At 41.4% G+C, this 17145-nt stretch overlaps 2 protein-coding genes across 2 annotated transcripts in view; one reads left to right on the plus strand and one right to left on the minus strand.

Annotated features, from left to right (window-relative positions):
- Nucleotides 1–451: 451 nt before the first annotated feature.
- On the minus strand, nt 452–2498 carry LOC118406324. The gene is made up of 4 exons (XM_035806259.1): nt 1651–2498; nt 1200–1373; nt 797–881; nt 452–566 (listed from the first exon to the last, which is right to left on the minus strand). Exons 1-3 carry the CDS (start codon nt 1693–1695, stop codon nt 798–800), a joined length of 303 nt encoding a protein of 100 aa, XP_035662152.1. The 5' UTR covers nt 1696–2498; the 3' UTR covers nt 452–566; nt 797.
- A 9775-nt stretch (nt 2499–12273) lies between these two features.
- Nucleotides 12274–17145, plus strand: part of LOC118407022 — a 42015-nt gene continuing 37143 nt past the window's right edge. Inside the window, exon 1 of the mRNA XM_035807437.1 lies at nt 12274–12715. Within this exon, the coding sequence (XP_035663330.1) occupies nt 12692–12715 (24 nt within the window). The 5' untranslated portion in view covers nt 12274–12691. The remainder of the gene's footprint in view (nt 12716–17145) is intronic.

The following is a 17145-nucleotide window of genomic DNA, read 5'->3' on the forward strand; positions in this document are numbered from 1 at the left end:
TTCCTGATCTAAAGCTAAAGCTAAAATTCAGATATTGGACATTTGTATATGTGTATTGAATATATGTATATTTTGCGGAGAATCTTCACTTAAAGGGATCAGTCCCCGAGAAAATTATAGCTTTCTTCTTTCCAAAACGTAAACCCAAGGTCACTTATTTCATTAGCTGTTCTACGAAATCACTCGTTTACTTTTTCTGGACTCAATGATGGGTAGAGATAATGTTGCCAGTCTATCTATGACCTTCTGAAGGCTTTTTAAAGGGAACTATCATTTCACGTAATTCGTCGTAAGGCCATGTTGATTTGATTATATGGATGACATCCTCTGGCAGCCCCAGAATTGGTGCGAGCGAGCGAAAAAAAAACAGTTTGGCAAAAAAAAATAGTTCTCTTTATTATGAAATCTAAGTGGCCGGGAAGGTAGAACAAATGACTAAACACACAAAGTATGGTATACCAAACAAGAACTTTATTTTTGTTTTGTTTGACTGGCATGCTGCATGTCCTGTCTAACTTCCTCTGACATCTTGTTTTCCTCTTATGGCGCTGTCATTCTTCAGGTGCCTACAGAAACACAGTATGAAAAGCAACAATTAGGTATCAACCCTTCTAATGTATACATTTCTTCAATAGTTTACAACATGTAGTTTTACAGTACAGTGTACATGATAGACACAAATGCAAATGGAAAGGCTCAGCACTTCAGATGGAATGGAGCATGTAGGATGTAGGCTTTTCAACTTAGCACTTGGTGAAAACAGTATTGAAAAAGGTAGATCAAATAAAACACCTGCCTTAGTTGTCATCTTCCGCCTCTCTTCTCCTTTTCATCTTCTTCTTTCCTCGTGTCCTCTCCTCTACTCCTGCAGATTTGCACACCTACAAAAACGCAAGATGGGATAAATCATTGATTGAATTTTGCAATACATGGATGCCACTACAAATATCTGAAATTCAAAATGTATTTAGCTCCAGTTTTAGACATGTTTGTGGAAAGATGCATCATCTATACCCCCATGTATTGGTACCTGGATATTTAACCTTCATTAATAAGCATGTAGCTACTACATAAATCAAGTTTTATGTTGAGAAAGCACACTAATTCAGACAAAAGCACAATGAATGTAGGCAAAGTATCATCTTCACAAATACTGTACATTGTAAAATGACATGTAACTAAAGACTTAAAAAACCCACCTGACACACTGGATGGATCGTCTGGAATTGCTTGGCCTTCTCCAAAGAATGGGGAGTGTCTCTTCCTCCCCACACTGCCAGCATACCAGTGGGAGGATTGACCTTAATGCAGCTGGAGCCTTGAGTCTCGCAGAATAGTAGTAGGGCTCTACTGGAACGGCACATGATAGGGCCCTGCACAAAACAGGTGTCAAATGAGACATTAATACAGTATCAAACTTGATTGAAAAAAAAAAAAACATTTGTCTATGAAACTATAAAAGTAAAAATAACAGTTGTCATACCCATTCAAAAAGGGTTACTATATCAAGATGGTCTTCTTCCTGTATCTTTCAAGTCAAAGTCTAGTTTTAGGTCCTATTAGTATTAAGTACTTGTGATGAGCTACAATTGTAGCCTCAGAATAACAACATTGTCAACCAACATAAATTCAATGTACGCTATAACTCACCGGCTCACATAACAGCTCTCTCTCAGATGATCGTCTGGTATCCATGATACTCCACAGGTGTACATGGAGTCCTCCCTCAGACTCCAAGTCCTTCTTCTTCTGTGCTGTGGTGAGCGCTCATTGACAGGAATCTCCTGTCAATGGAAGAGTCCCAAATTTGTTATCAGTCGGTTTAGTGCCTTTATACTGACTAGATAGCATCCTGTCAATAGACTTTAAAAAAACAGTGCTGTAGTCATTTATGCATACATGTACCGAATGTGAAAATTTAAAATACCCTCGGCCCCCCTCCCCTACTAGTAGTTCAATCCAAAACTGAAGGTAACAATGAAATTTTAATCACCTCAAAAGCAGACTTGGGCCGCGGATCTTCATCAGTCTTGTCCACCTCGATGCGGACAAAACATCCGAATTGTCGGCAGGCATGCCCGACCTTTAGGCCAGCGTAGACCTTGACATCTCTTCCGACTTTTTCTTCATTGCAATAATTTGCACATTGGCGGTTCTTGAAAGAAATTCGCTGAAGTTCACCGGCCTGAACTCGCTTGTCGTAACAAGTTTCTCATATAACAGGGCAAACGTAACGTCACCTTGTCCACAATCAATCGCGTACCAATTCACAACACCGCCACCCCTCCGTGTCACTTTGATGCTTACATAATTCGAAGGAGAATCACGATCAGTTGAATTCGTCGCCATTTTCAGTTATTTTGGCAAGTTTCGGTTAACGTCAATGCGCATGTGCAAGGAATAGTTTACGACGAAATCAGTACGTTTTGCGATAGGAGAAGACGCAAAAGATGCATTTTACGACATTAGTATGGATTTTCGGCATATATTTGATGTATTGAAGCTGTTTTTAACGATGCTTGAAAAGTTTTTTTGGAATCGGCCGAAAATTGGTGCGCACGCGGATGTCATCCATAGAATCAAATCAACATGGCCTAAGGATGGAAAAAATTGCCTTAACCCTATTCAGACCGGGGGGGGGCGGGGGGGGCTTTTGAGGCCCGCGCCAACTTCGATGTCCTATAACGCCAGAACGGCTTACGCTAAAGCCACCAAATTTGGTGAGTTTTCCTAAAATATTGTTGGCAACAATTTTACAATGTTTGACAAATTTTTCATTTTTTCGTGTTGCCATGGCAACCGTTTGCTGACAGGCAGTTTTGCCAAAAATCACTATTTTTGGTTCTAACAATGTATTTTTCACATTTATTTGCTATATTACTGCTATTTTGTTACATAAATAAAATCTTATATTATTTAGCATATCTTTCATAATTATATATGCATAAATTATGCTAATTTGATTACGTTATCAGCCCCAAATCCAAGATGGCGGACCGTATGGCCAGATCAAGAATAACAAGCTAATTATCCCTTAAAATTTGTAACTACCTGGTATTTTTTCATCAAAAACCATCTAAATGAATGAATTTAGTCTATTTCCATTGCCCTTTGTGATAATTTGTTGCAAAAAAAGTAGTTTTAAAAATTCAAGGTAATGGATATAATATGGCGGAGCCTAACTCGTATCTTAGATGTGCATGACGTCATTTTATGACGTCACTATGACGTCATTGATGTTGCTATCGGCAATACAAGTCGTAATAAACATTATTATTCTGTTATCTGCACTTGTTACATTTTTGTAGTATAACTTGAAGTTGTCTGAGAATACCCTTTTTTCATGGGTCCGGCCAATATAATCAAATTGATGACGTCATAATTACGTCATCTTACGTTAACATAACGTCAAACGTCAAATACTCGTCAGATATTATGTCGATATTACGTCCTGAAAATTTATTTGTTCAAGAGTTAGAGGACTCAGAAGTGGAGGGCCTCAAAAGCCCCCCCCCCCCCCGGTCCAGGGATGACCAAAAAAGCCCGGTCTGAATAGGGTTAAAGCACAGAGTTATTAATTACATTAATTACATTAGTTAATTGCACCACTAGAAAACATGATAGAAACTCCTCGCTTAGTACAATATTTCTAAGTGGACAATTTGTGTTTTGTAGATTTTTTGTCATTATACTTGTGTTTGTCAGTTGAATAAGAATACATGCACACATGGGTACTCAATTAGACGAAGTCTGTTATAAAGTGTTAGCCCTGGTAACTATACACTGCACAATCAACACTATAGACGTTTTCAATGAGCAGGTATACTTTTTAGACGGTTCGATTGATCATCAGCCTCCATTGAGAACTCGGATTCCTTTGGCCTTAGGTACCGAGGTTTTTTCTATGCCAACAATAAAAAGCGTGCGTTGTCATCTTCTCTGAGGTACATAATTTGTGGTCTGATATATGATTATCTTTATTGAGGACCGGAATCATTGTAAGCCTAAGGTGTTGCCTACAGTAACAGCAAAAACCGTCCATGACGTGCGTTGACTTGTTAGATTACTGTAAATGCATTCAAGTTTGCGGGGATTTAATTTCGTGGTAGCGGGAAAAGGGACTTTTCGCGGCGGTTTTAATTTCGCGTTAGCACCATGCACTGTAGTATCTTAATGCCCAGGAAAAATGTTCGCGGTGGTTTTAAATTCGCGGTGAAATGGCAGACGCGAAAACCACGAACATAAATCCACCGCGAACATTGCTGCATTTACAGTATCTCGGATCACAAAAAGCGCACCGATTTCACCTTGCCTGGTGGCGAAGCTTCTCGTTCATTCTGCGTCTCGACTCCGCTTGGTGAACAAGCGTACGACAGTGACTGTCACAACAAATATACATCTATCATCTGCCGTTTACCATCCAGTGAGGGATTGACGCGCTTGCAAAGAGATGGGTTAACGTTGATGTCCAAAATTGTGAGTATACCATTATGCTATATAGTAATTATCGGTGTCTCTAATTTTTTCCCTGCCCCCCCCCCTCTTTCTCTCACATCCTCTGTCTCTCTCATTACTCATCTCTTGCCGCATCCACACCTCGATTCGGTCATCCAACAGCCCAAAAGGCACATATATTCTTCTCAAATGTTAAAGATAAACTTGGATGTTCTGTATACCAAAGATTACGTGAAAAAAAGGATAGATTGAATCCTTGACACCGCACCCATACCAGCAGGATGATGAAGAGTTGAACGCAAAAATTGAAATTTGGGCACCTTTCGTGACCCACTGACGTAAGTAGCCCTGGTGCTCGTTCCGAGAATTTATAATCATAAGGAGTTTGATACCATATGAAAGGAAATCACGCTTTCTATTGATATATAACACATTAAAACTGGTGCAGAATCAACGGAAATATGATCAGCCAAAGTTCCAAACTTTTTGTGCCGAGTTTTATTTATAACATCTATGTAACATTCTGAATATTTTCTACAGTATTCATACATATGCATATTAGAAACATTTCTAGCATCAAATACATTATTTCTGTTAGTTTTTAAACTGTTTCAACATAGCTTCATCAATTGTTCCAACATATTCGAACATTGAAACAATATTATGTGGGTTGGGAAGAGGGCAATGCACACATCCCTTGTCCGATATCGATGTCACTGTCCTAGTTTTCGTTTTACAGACACCTGCGGCCACAGCGCGTATGAAACTGTACCGCCCGGCGTATTGAAATGTCATCGGGCTCTCGAGTACCACAATCCATACGCTTAGCAGATCCGCGCATTGAAATAGAGATATATTTGTAATCCCCTTAAAGTGGGGTCACACATGCGTATATATTTAAGTCCGTTTGAGGTGCGTATGAAGCTCTAAGTCTCTACCATGCTCCACAGGTCGCGGGAAAAATAGTACAAATTGGACAAATATAAAAACATAACATGCCAGATGAGTTAGCTGACCGAGAAGTATGGTTAGCGACCCAGCTAACTCGCCTAACATGTTACCTGTTTACGTTTTTTCAATTGTCCAAATCCAGTTTGACCTGTGGGGCCTGGTGGAGGCAAATACTCCCATGCGCACCTCATATGGACTTGAATATATACGTATGTGTGACCCCACCTTAAAGGTCCCTGTGTACCGCCCGGCGTATGAAAGTCATCGGCTGTAAGGACCATTCGGCCCCATGGTCCATGCGGCCCCATGTTCCTCTGTCGCCCGGGTTGTCTTTCGCACCCGGTAAGATTTTTACGCGGAAGGAGTATAATTATGTTAGGAATTCGATTCTTAATACTATAAGGCTTTTTAAAAAATCACTAACATTCAAATACGAAATGACTTGTACCTTGTTGCGAAACGACTTGTACCTTGTTGCGAAATGACTCGCCTTGTTGCGAACTGATATTTGCGAACTGACAGAAAAGTCATTGTTGCGAAATGAACATGTAACCTCCCATGCCCACACAGGTCTGGTAGTTTTCTTGCTAAGGCACGTCTACACCCCACCTCCTGCCTTCTCCTTGTTACCGGAAGCTCGACAGATATCCGCCTTGCGTGATGCCAAATCCCGCTGAAGTTCTTCACACAAGCTGCAGTTGACCAGAATCAGCTCCAACCATGTTCAACAACAGTACCTCTGTCATGCCATCGGTTCCCAGTGGGGAGACGCCATCAGTGGACAGGTTCGACAGATGGATCTCTTGCATGCTATGGCACCTCATAGAAAACAACACGTCCTTCGAGCAAGCGGATGCTGACTGCTTCGTGTACGAAGCCATTGAAGAATCGACAGCGGGAGCTGAAGTCATCTACGGACTGACAGGTGCTCTCATCCTCATCCCAAATGCTATTATGCTCTTGGCAATCATCGGAACACGGAAACTCCACAAAGCATTATATTTCTACTTTGCCAATCTTGCAGTGTCGGATATTCTTGCAGGCATAGGAGTTTTGTGTCGATATGCAGCTTGGGTAGGAAAGGGGGCGGGCATATCTGGAATGTATGCCTTGATGAACGTTCTGACTTTACTCACACATAGTATGGTCATGTCTGCATTGGCCCTAGCTCTAATGTCTATTGATTCCTATATTGCTGTGTGCCATCCGATATATTTCCACACCCATGTTCACAATGCCAAACGTAACGCGGGTATCACCATTGCCTCTTCATGGTTTGTTCTGTCTCTGTTGGACTTCTCACCTAGCATGGGTTGGAACTGTTTGGACGTGGACGCATCACAGTGCTATTCATTTTTCTCCCAGCCTTTCTTCGTTCTGGTACTGGTCCTGATCTTTCTTTTCGGAATGATCATGGTTTTCACAAACGTCAGTGTATACATGACGTTAAAAAAGCGCCGAAAGAACAGGCTTGGGGAAGCAGGGGGTGTCCAGCCGGTCCAGGGCAACAACCCTGCACAGAACGCGGCTGGAAATCAGCAGCCTCAAAATGCTAACGTTGCACAGAATGAAGCAGACAGAAAATTCAAGAAAAGCGTGCAGAAGGCACGGACAGTTCTGATCCATGTGATAGTGGCATTCGTTTGCCTGATCGCAGCACTTGTGCTCGCCGGATTATGTAGTTCTAAGCCAGAGCTATGCCCAGTTCCGTCTTGGCCACACTTCTTCTTGGTGTTGCTGACTTTGAGCGCCGTCATCAACCCAATCGTAACTATCTTCCGCATGCATGATCTAAAGAAAGCAATTTGGGATAAAATTTTGGCTATTTTCCGGGCGCTTGTCAAAATGATAATTGGAAACCGTGTCGATCCACAAGACGCACACCACCAACCTGCAGACGGTAATGTACCGATTGTGCAGGTAGGTGCTGCGGGTGGAAGTGAACAAAACACGGCATCAACATCACAGCCAACGGCAGGAACCAGTGAAAGTGTAGGCACCCAGGCGGCAGCAAGGCCAGGAACAGTTTCTTGCAAAAGAAAGAGTGAAAATCTTGCCATCATAGAAGTTGACTGAATTGCAACAGTTTTGCGGAAATGCAGAGAGTTTTCTCTGTAGCCTTTTGTCAAAGTACTCCCACAAAATATTGTACCATTAGGTCCTCACTATAGCATTGTATGCAAGTAAAAAAGATGAAGCGAAACAAAACAAAAATGGCTAATATGTGCAATAACAGCTGATATATGCAATCTAATATTTAGCGTAATTAGCGGCCTGAATAAAATCAGAAAAATTTAGGAGCACCCCCCCCCCCCATCAGCCATTTAACTGGAAAGGTATTTTATTTGAGACGTTCATGATTTTTAGATTTTTTGTTTAATTTACGGTTAGCAAAATATAGCCCATTGTAACCGGATACTTTGCCGAATGTGCCTAGCAACGGGAAGACTACCATAGCGACCGAACGTTGTGTGACGTCACAGCAGCGGAGGGTTGCTCATTTCTTGACAAAGACTAGAGTTGGTCAGTAAAAAAAAAAACTGGTCCAATTTTTTGTGTAGTTAATTACAGCCCAACTTTAATTCAGAAGGACTTCTATCAACACAGATGAACATTTGAATAAAAGAACATAACATATACAAAAAGACAGGAAGAACAAAATATTGCTGATACTTTTGAACAATACAGACAAGTGCATAATTTATGTATGATACTGCTCTCTCTTACCTTCGCGCGCCTCTCTTACACTTACCTTATCTTAGCTTGGCGCACCGCTTTCTGCATCTCTGCACGCTGATTTCCGTTACCCCTTTGCTCTGCTCTTTGAACCTTCTCCCGTCAATGTCCGCACGCCACTTTCTTTTGTCCACGCCGCTCTCGGCACCTCTGCGAAACCCGCTCTGCGCACTGTCGTTACGGGCCATCGTATCGTAACCTGACACTATTTTATAAATGAATTTAGTTCTAGGTCCTGTGAATGTAGAGCTGACAGTTGATGTTCTGTTGTGATTCACTACCGTGCCAATTGACTGTACTGCATTTTGGTATGTACATAGTACAGTACAAGACAAAGTCAATAGATATATACTACTGGTTGCTGAAAACAGCCCTGTACAGTGTATATACATGTAAGAAATCGTGCAAAATTGTATTGTACTAGAGTACATCATATTGATGTTGTGCGAAGGGATGAAAAATATGATTACAGGTTATGAACGTGCATTTTCTCTTAACGCGCAGTAACTGTACACGGAACCTATTTGTGACCACTTATTGCGAACATAAATGATACCTCATATTTATCTGTTTTGAGATTGAAGAATACATATTGTTAAGGTGGTTAATTAGTATACATGTTAAATTGTGATATTTCTATCATATGATATTAGGTATTTATCTGTAAAAGGTAAGCTATTCAGCCAATGTCAGCAATATACTTTTACCTGATCACAATGATAAAAAATCATTAATTCAATATACACGCAGATAAAGTACATAACTGTCAAATATGTCTTGTAGTGTAATTGCATGCTGTGTGACGAAGTTTTTTTTCAGATTATGATATGATATTGTAAACTGCGTACATCTAAGACCATGTTGATTATGTGGATGCCCCAAAACTAATGCGAGCGTACGAGTAAGAAAAAAGGTTTGTCAACTGATCTAAGGTAGTCAGGAAGGTATAGAAGTTAGAAATTCCTGTATAATTGTAAACGCACATTCTCATCCCATATTACACACCCAGGTATTATGTAGATCGGCCTTATGGAACATGATATGTACTAGTTAGTTTGTTTGTTTGTTTGTTTTTGCCTTTATTTCAACTCAATAAATACTCCATCGGCCATCAAGGCCGCTTTTCGTGGAGGTCGAGCTTGCATGGAGGAGGCGAGGGGTCAACTAATCATATTAACACAATACTTTGTACCTATAGCTATTACAATCGTTGTGCAATAGAATTATTATCACTATCATGTCATACGTGTATATGTGGGAAATCATATCTATGGATTCATATCTACAATGTATAGACTTTGGACATCAATAAATTGTGTAAAATTTGTGAAACACTGCGTATCCTCATTATTAGGCAGTTCTATCTGTAAAACCCTACGGCGAAATTATTTCCTTTCAATTCCGTTTCAATCGAAGGTAATTTCCATTCAACACACGGTACATCTCACATCAATACTTCCATAGCAACATAATGAGCGCTTTGTTCCTTCTCCCTATTCAGAAAAAAGTACCAGGTAATTTCAAAGTACCGTTCAGAAGTACTCCATGATCCACCACACGAAGAAAATATTCGACAACAACAACACCGAATGCGCACGTGTGTGTATTTGTGCGTGTGCGTTTGTCTGTGTGTGTGTGTTCATGTGTGTGTGTGTGTGTGTGTGTGAGGGTGTGCGTGCGTGTGTGGGGTGGGGGTTGTGTGTGTGTGTGTGTGTGCGCGTGTGTGTGTGTGTGTGTGTGTGTGTATGTGTGTGTGTGTGGTTGCATGTGTGTGTGTGTGTGTGTGTGTGTGTACACGTGTACTACAGATTTAAGTCGGTAGGCGAAGCTTCAGACTAGCCTGGGTGCCATTCTCCGCAGGTCGGCTTTGGGTTGCCTTACCCGGCCCAGTGCTTAGGCACTGACCTGCTTCTGTCGACCTGTCTGATCATGATTAGCTGCCCTTTGAGATTTAGCCGCAAGAGCTTTTAGCCGGCCTTTGGAGTTTACGCCGTCGTCGGGGCGCGACGAAATTAACCTAAGCCCGTAAGAACTCCCCGGCCTGTAGCAATTAACTGCACGGGCGGCCACCCCTACAACGCCGAAGAGCAACTCGAGCTCCTCGATGGTATGGTACCCAGGCTAGCTTCAGACTTGTTTTACAAAGCGTGTCTTTAAAAAAAAGGAGCGTGCCTACTATTAACTTAAGTCTCGTCTCACAACAAAACAACGGCATCCAACTTATGGCTTGAATCTTAGAAGAATCTATTTCAATGATACGCATTAGGCTACTGAAATTATTATCCTAGCCTAGGCCAACTGGAAAAAGACGGGGAATGGGATACCCTGCGTTCCTCATTGGCTTCGTATTTAACGATATATGAACTTAATCGTTAATGGACTATTTGTTAGAATTCAAAGTTACAAAAATGTGATGATTTTCACCTCGAAGATAAGGCGACTGCCTTGTTGTTTGCTTGTTGTCATGCCACGAAGTCTTGTTTCATTTTCATTTTGTCGTTAAAGATTCTGATGCCGAAGAAGAAATAGCAGAGTTCCCCCCTTCCCGTCAGGGTCATGCCTCCTCGTAATTTAGAGATCACAGACTCGTCCGATATGTGACGGGGGTATTACAAAACTTAAATACCAATGACGTCAGCGTAGGACAAAACGTTAAATTACTAGATCACGACATCTTAGAGACAAGCTCGGTGTTTTTGACATGTTTAATCCACAGAAGAAAGAGATTACCCCCCCCCCCTTCCCACATATTGTTATGGCACATCAAAGGTGGGATTCATCAATGACGATAAGTACCAGATAAGTATAGTTACTGTAGTTTTGGCTTTGGGGGATTTGATGTTTTAGGTGATGATGCAACCAGGTGATTATCATATGTATTTGCAAGTTATCCCTGCCACATCAAAGCTACTGTAAATGTTTTTAAGTTCGCGGGGATTTAACTTCGCGGTAGCGGGAAAAATGACTTTTCGCGGTGGATTTAAGTTCGTGGTAACACCATAGACTGCAATCCAATATCATAGTAGAAAAATGTTCGCGGTGGTTTTAAATTCGCGGTGAAGTGATCACCGCGAAAACCGCGAACATTAATCCACCGCGAACATTTCTGCATTTACAGTATTTTCAGACGTATCTTTAGACTTCTCTAATTACCTTGGACATAATTACGCAAACATAGCGTAAATGACACATGAGGATAGATATGAAGGTCTTACTGCACAAATGTGAGTAAATCTCAGTTAAGCCATGCTGGCGCCGTGGACCGCCCACACAATCAACCATTAACAGACTAACCAGAAATTCAACATTGGTGAATTCTTCTACATTTTTTGTGCGATACGCCTAAGGTGCTGCAATCGTTCTAGACTGGACAAAATCAAGCTAGAACCCGTGTAGAAGGTCTGTTCTTGAAGTTGGTCGCTGTTAGAGTCGGGCAAAGAAGATAAGAAATAAGCCATGGACCGGAAATCTGGAGTGAAAGCAAGTGGCGTTTTTCTGGTTGTGTCGCAGTCTGATACACAATGAAAGACAGTAAAAACCTTGCAAATAGCTGTGTACAGGACGCCAATGCACATGTGAAATACAGATTATTGTTATCTGATCGAGCTTAATTGTAGCCTCACGACAAACCACATACAATTTTACCTCAATGATATATTCTATAATAACAAAAATTCTCTCAGTTACAGCTAAATTGTGCTATAAGGTTTGGGAGTGAAATATCCTGCGTTTGCTTAAAACTGTAGATTCCACGATGATTTTTTTCTCTAATATATTTTATACGTCGCTAATTAACTATCATTCAGCTTTCGACACATTTATTGTATTTGAAAATTCCTTGGAACTATAATACACATATACATATAGTGTACATGTGCAACACGTTAAGACACGATGGGTTTATAAATATCCAATCTTATAAGATTGTTTGTTTAAAAGTTCTGCTTCAGTGCTTTCACGAGTTAACGCGTAATTCTCCTAACACCTCTACTTTGTAAATATTTGATTTGTTCACGTTAGTTTCTGACTCTTATCTAGGGGAGTGTTATCTTTTTTCATAATCAAGGAGATGAACAATTTGACGATTTGTCTCAATTTTCATGTCTTGAACCATTTGACAACACTTGTTTCACCGAGCTACCTAATCAAAAGAATATCTTTCTAGAGGTCAATGGTATCATGGTATCTTAGAAACAAGTTCTGGTACAAAAACGTTTAACCAATAAGACAATGAGAGTACTTTGTTATGTAATATCAACATGATGTTGTGAATTGTTCTTGTCTAGTCATTAGAATTTCTCTTAGCAAATGTATATAATCATGACGTCAACGTAGGTCAAGGGTAAAATAAGAAGGTCATGGTACCTTAGCAACAAGCTTGGGGCTATTGAAGTCTTTGATCCACAAAAGAAAGAGGTTGTCTGCCTGTGAAATAATAACGTAAGCCTTAAGGTGTAGTTGTTGTTCCGGCTGCGCATACCCAAGCTAGAATCCGTGCAGTCGGTCGCTACTTGAAGTTTGTCGCTGGTACACTGATTTGAAAGAAGCCATGGACCAGAAACCTGAAGTCAAAGTAAGTAGAATTTGTCGATCTGTACCAACAGGCCGTTGTCCTAAAGTGGGCCGTATAAAAAGGTTGGTAGTATCACTACTTTTACAGACTGTAGGGGGTAGTGGCTTGTTATCCACTGTGTCTAGTGCACAATATGGTGTTGCGGGGTGGGAACCAACCTTCTCCTTAAACCACATTTTATGAAATATATTCTCAATCAGAGTCTGGTGTCCATTTTGCACCTGGATTAAGTAAGAAAAGTCGTGTGAAGTACCTTTTAGAAGGACACAAGATCGGTGGCAAGACGGAATTGGAACCCCGGACCTCTTGAATCTAGAGACCCTACTGCGTCACGGTTTGACGCCCACGATGCCCGTTCGTCTTTGCTTTGGTGGTGTTGAATCTTAGCCTGATATACATTCTGTAAAGTTAAGGGCACAACCCGCCGTACGTGCAATTTGTCGGTACGTCTTTTTGGGAGGCCACGTCCGCCACGTATGTCTGACAACGTTCAGGCCGTACAGGGCAAGCGCGTCGCCCGTACTGGCACGTACGGGGAGCGAATCTGCAGCCCGATGGCACACAAAGTTTTGCCTGCACGCAAAGTTCTACGGCGTGTATGCGTGTTACAAAATCCGTCGGATTCCCTACGAGTTCCCTAGGGACCTGACGTTATTTACTGGGGGGGGGGGGGTTGGGCTGGTGCAAAATAGGTCTGGTAAAAAAAAAAAAAATTTTCAATGCCCCCCCCCCCAAATTTTTCCTTTCCTTTTCCATTACACACAGTCTGTCATTAAATAATATAGCAATAACAATAGCGGTAGCGTTGTTTGAACGTGACGACGATCGGGGTGTCAAGACCCGCGCGTCAACAAATTACGCACGTTGGAGTCCTGCTGGGGCATATGTTGTCTCCCAAAGTTTTACAACAGCCGAGTTTTCATTTTGATGACATATATACAAACATGTAGCACTTGATGTTGTTACACTCACGCTGCAACGGTTATAAGACTTACCTTGTCTGATATCACTTCTCCGATCTACGTGAAAAAAGTCTTTGGTAACGTTTAATACGCAAGATCACGAAACTGAGCGTTTCCGCCAGACCGACGGCTAGCTGTTAAAGGCCGTCCAGGGATCGGAGGGCCGAAGGCCCGACCGGTCTCGGGGGTTAGGGGCATGCTACCCGGGAAATTTTGATATTTTTGACCCTCTAAAACGAAATTTCCCGCATTCTGTGAGGCAAAAAAAATGTGGATTTTATGCGTCCACATCAACAAAGAGAAAAGCGGGCGGGGATCGGAGGGGCGGTAATCCAAGGCGATCTTTTCCACTACACATGTACGAAATTTACACAAAAGAAAACAAATTAATGTTGTAATGTTAGATGGAAGAGACTTGGGTACATTTTAGCGATATCGTTTCGAAAACCGCTTCAAGACTGCTTCAATCTTTCCAAAACGGGAGTTATTTCGGCCAATTGCAACCTACAAACTTGCCAAAAAAATTTCGCACCACCATGATTACGTCATATGCAGCAGAGAGCCCGCTGTCACGAAAGTAAACATTGTAATGTTTTATCCCGTTGCCGTCCGTGAACCATTCCGTATACATAGAACAGATGCACGCAGGATTGATATTTATACCAATTTTAGTTTCTATAGTTTTCTTAAACTTCGTGCGAACATGGAATCACACGACAGAGGCGGCTGCAGAAAATTTCTCAGTATGGGGAGGGCGAACTATATCAATGTAATCCTTGGGGGAACGGGGGCATGCTCCCCCGGGAAAATTTGGAAATCTTGACTATCTGAAACGATCTTTCCTAAATTTTGATGGGCAAAATTTGCTGACAGACTAAGCTTTAAGTTTAATAGCCTTTCTATTAGAACTTCACATGGTTTTGAGGGCGACGACGCCCCCAACGTATTTCCACGATTTCGAGCGCCGGGCATGGCACGAGCCGTCGCAAGGTAGGTCTGGAGAAATGTCATTCAAATGATGAAGTTTGGACCCTCTGAGACACGATTTTCTGCATTTTGATGGATAAACTTCGCTGGTAGACTATGCTAAATGTAATGACAATTTTCTGTCAGAGGAAGAGATTTTTGATGGCGACGAGTGTCGAAGACGAAGTGTTGTGTGCGCCAGAGGCGCAAGCCGTCGCAAGGGACGTCCAGAGAAAAATTGAAATCTTGACCATCTGAAACTTCATTTCCTGCATTTCAGGGGCACTTTTTGCTTGTATTTATCAAGACCCCTAAGGCAATTTTTTTTCAATGGCCCCCCCCTCGGCTCAAAGATTTTTTCAATGCCCCCCCCCCTCGGCTCAAAAAATTTTTCAATGCCCCTCCCCCCCCCCCCACCTATGCACCAGCCCTCCCCCGGGTAAATATCGTCAGGTCCCTTACCACTTACGGATACCAAAAGATTGCCCACGCTTTGCACGTAGACAGCACGTATTTGCACATACGGCGGGTCGTGCCCTTAGCTTAAAATTTACAGTGGCCCCTATTAATGCACACCTAGTATTTAGGCAAAAATACACCTGGGGACACCTGTAAGCTGAATAGGATGGCACCCAATATAACAGAATCACTGACGAATACAGTCTAGCAGGCTAGCCCACATATCACTACAAGGTGCATAAATGTGAAAATTATGTGAATTTTCTGGAAAATTCTATGAAAATGTGATATGATGTGATATTATGTGAAACATTTTGAGGTTCAATAGCATCACATTTTATCACATAAGTTGACATATAATCACATAAACTAACATATTCACGTCACATTTAGGGGTGGCACAGAAATTGAGCTTTATGTGAAAAAAATGTTATAAGTTTACATCACATTTTTTCACATTTCCCCAAAACGGTCTTGAAGAATCACATTCTGAAATGTAAAAATATGTTACCTAATGTGACATTGGTTGTGCAGCCATTATGTGAAATAATGTGACTGTCGATACACGTCTCGACCGGCTATACTTATGTGATTTTTATGTGAAAAGTGCTCTTGATGAAAATGTGAAATAATGTTAAATTGAATCCCATTCTATGAAATGTGACTTCATGTTAAACTTATGTGAAATGCGGCCAGCTACGAAATGTGAAAACATGTGAAGACAACTGGCATGCTGAGAAATGTGAATTTTATGTGATGTTCACAAACTTGCAAGATGTGAAAAAATGTGACAGGATATCACATTTTTTATATGTGAAACTAATGTGATTTCCACTTATATAAGATATGAAGTAATTTGATTTGGCAGGCTATGTAAAGGTAAGTGTGCTAAAGTTGATGTATAAAGCCCCTATTTTATAACATTTGCCTCCAGGCAACAAGACGACCGACGAATACTTATGTACAACTTTAAAGGGCAGTCCACTCCAGAAGCGAGTGTTATTTTCTGACTTCACACGTTCAATAAAAAGGCTGCCTTTTTTATTCCACACCGCTCTTCTCCCTTTTATGGGCTAAATATTTGTGGAAATTCTTACAATATTCGTTTTAAGCTATACAAAGCCTTGGGCAAAGTCATTATCTATCGTTCAGTCAAAACAAAAGGTGTGGACCCCTACTCTCCAAGCAGAGGTCGAATCGCGATGTTACTGATTATCTAATTTACAAGTGAAAGCACCGAATTTCATGACCATGCACTTATGGTCGTCCGTTGTGTATCACTTCCAGCTCTTCCTTTGTGTACCACCAAACAGTTGAGATTTAAGAAGTTACTGATCTACTAATTGAAACTTATCGCCCCAGTTTGTAAAACCGTCCTGTTCAAAATATTTTGTGAAAGCATTACGGCCAACTAAAATTAGAAATTCTCGTCAGTACTATTTTAAAGAGCCAAATTGTTGTGTCAACAACTGACCCTACTAGATAGACAACAAAGGAAATGGTGAACCAGTTATCATGGGAATAGTTGTGTTTGTGCCGAGGTCAGATTTAACTCAATAGAGGACTCTCGTCCTTATTGATTTGCTTAATAGCAATTACAAGCGAACGGCACACAAGCCAGCAATGAAATCAACAAGAACGTGCTTTATATTTAAGCAGAAGCGGACATACACTGGAGTTTGGAATAAATTTTTTCTAACATGAACATGCTAAACGCCTCTAAGAAAGCTAATGGATCAAGTACATGTATATGGACAGGCGTCACTAATATGGTAATTGAGGTCAACTAGTTCATGTACGTACTCGGGATCGACCGTCCGAGCGAGTGTCGAACGTCGGCGAGTTCCGATCTCGAGCGAAGGCACCCGAAGGTCGCCGAAGGCGATCAACACCAGAAGGTCGCCCTAGGCGACCAGCGAGCGGAGCGTGATTTTTGTAGGAAGGAGAGCTAGTCAAGCGCTGATGGGGGCGTTTTATGAGCGCAGCGGGTGGACATTGTCTGGTGGCTCGGCTTGAGTGCCAGTGTGTACTAGTGTGACACTT

Source organism: Branchiostoma floridae, chromosome 19 (genome assembly GCF_000003815.2).
Source record: "Branchiostoma floridae strain S238N-H82 chromosome 19, Bfl_VNyyK, whole genome shotgun sequence".
Lineage (NCBI taxonomy): Eukaryota > Metazoa > Chordata > Leptocardii > Amphioxiformes > Branchiostomatidae > Branchiostoma > Branchiostoma floridae.

Bases quoted from the DNA above. Each gene is read 5' to 3' on its own strand.
- LOC118406324 (XM_035806259.1), bottom strand. From the start codon at position 1,695: ATGGATACCAGACGATCATCTGAGAGAGAGCTGTTATGTGAGCCG. The intron at 1,374-1,650 runs GTGAGTTATAGC...TGTTTTGTGCAG, and splicing joins GAGAGCTGTTATGTGAGCCG to GGCCCTATCATGTGCCGTTC. The intron at 882-1,199 runs GTGGGTTTTTTA...GCGTTTTTGTAG, and splicing joins CGATCCATCCAGTGTGTCAG to GTGTGCAAATCTGCAGGAGT.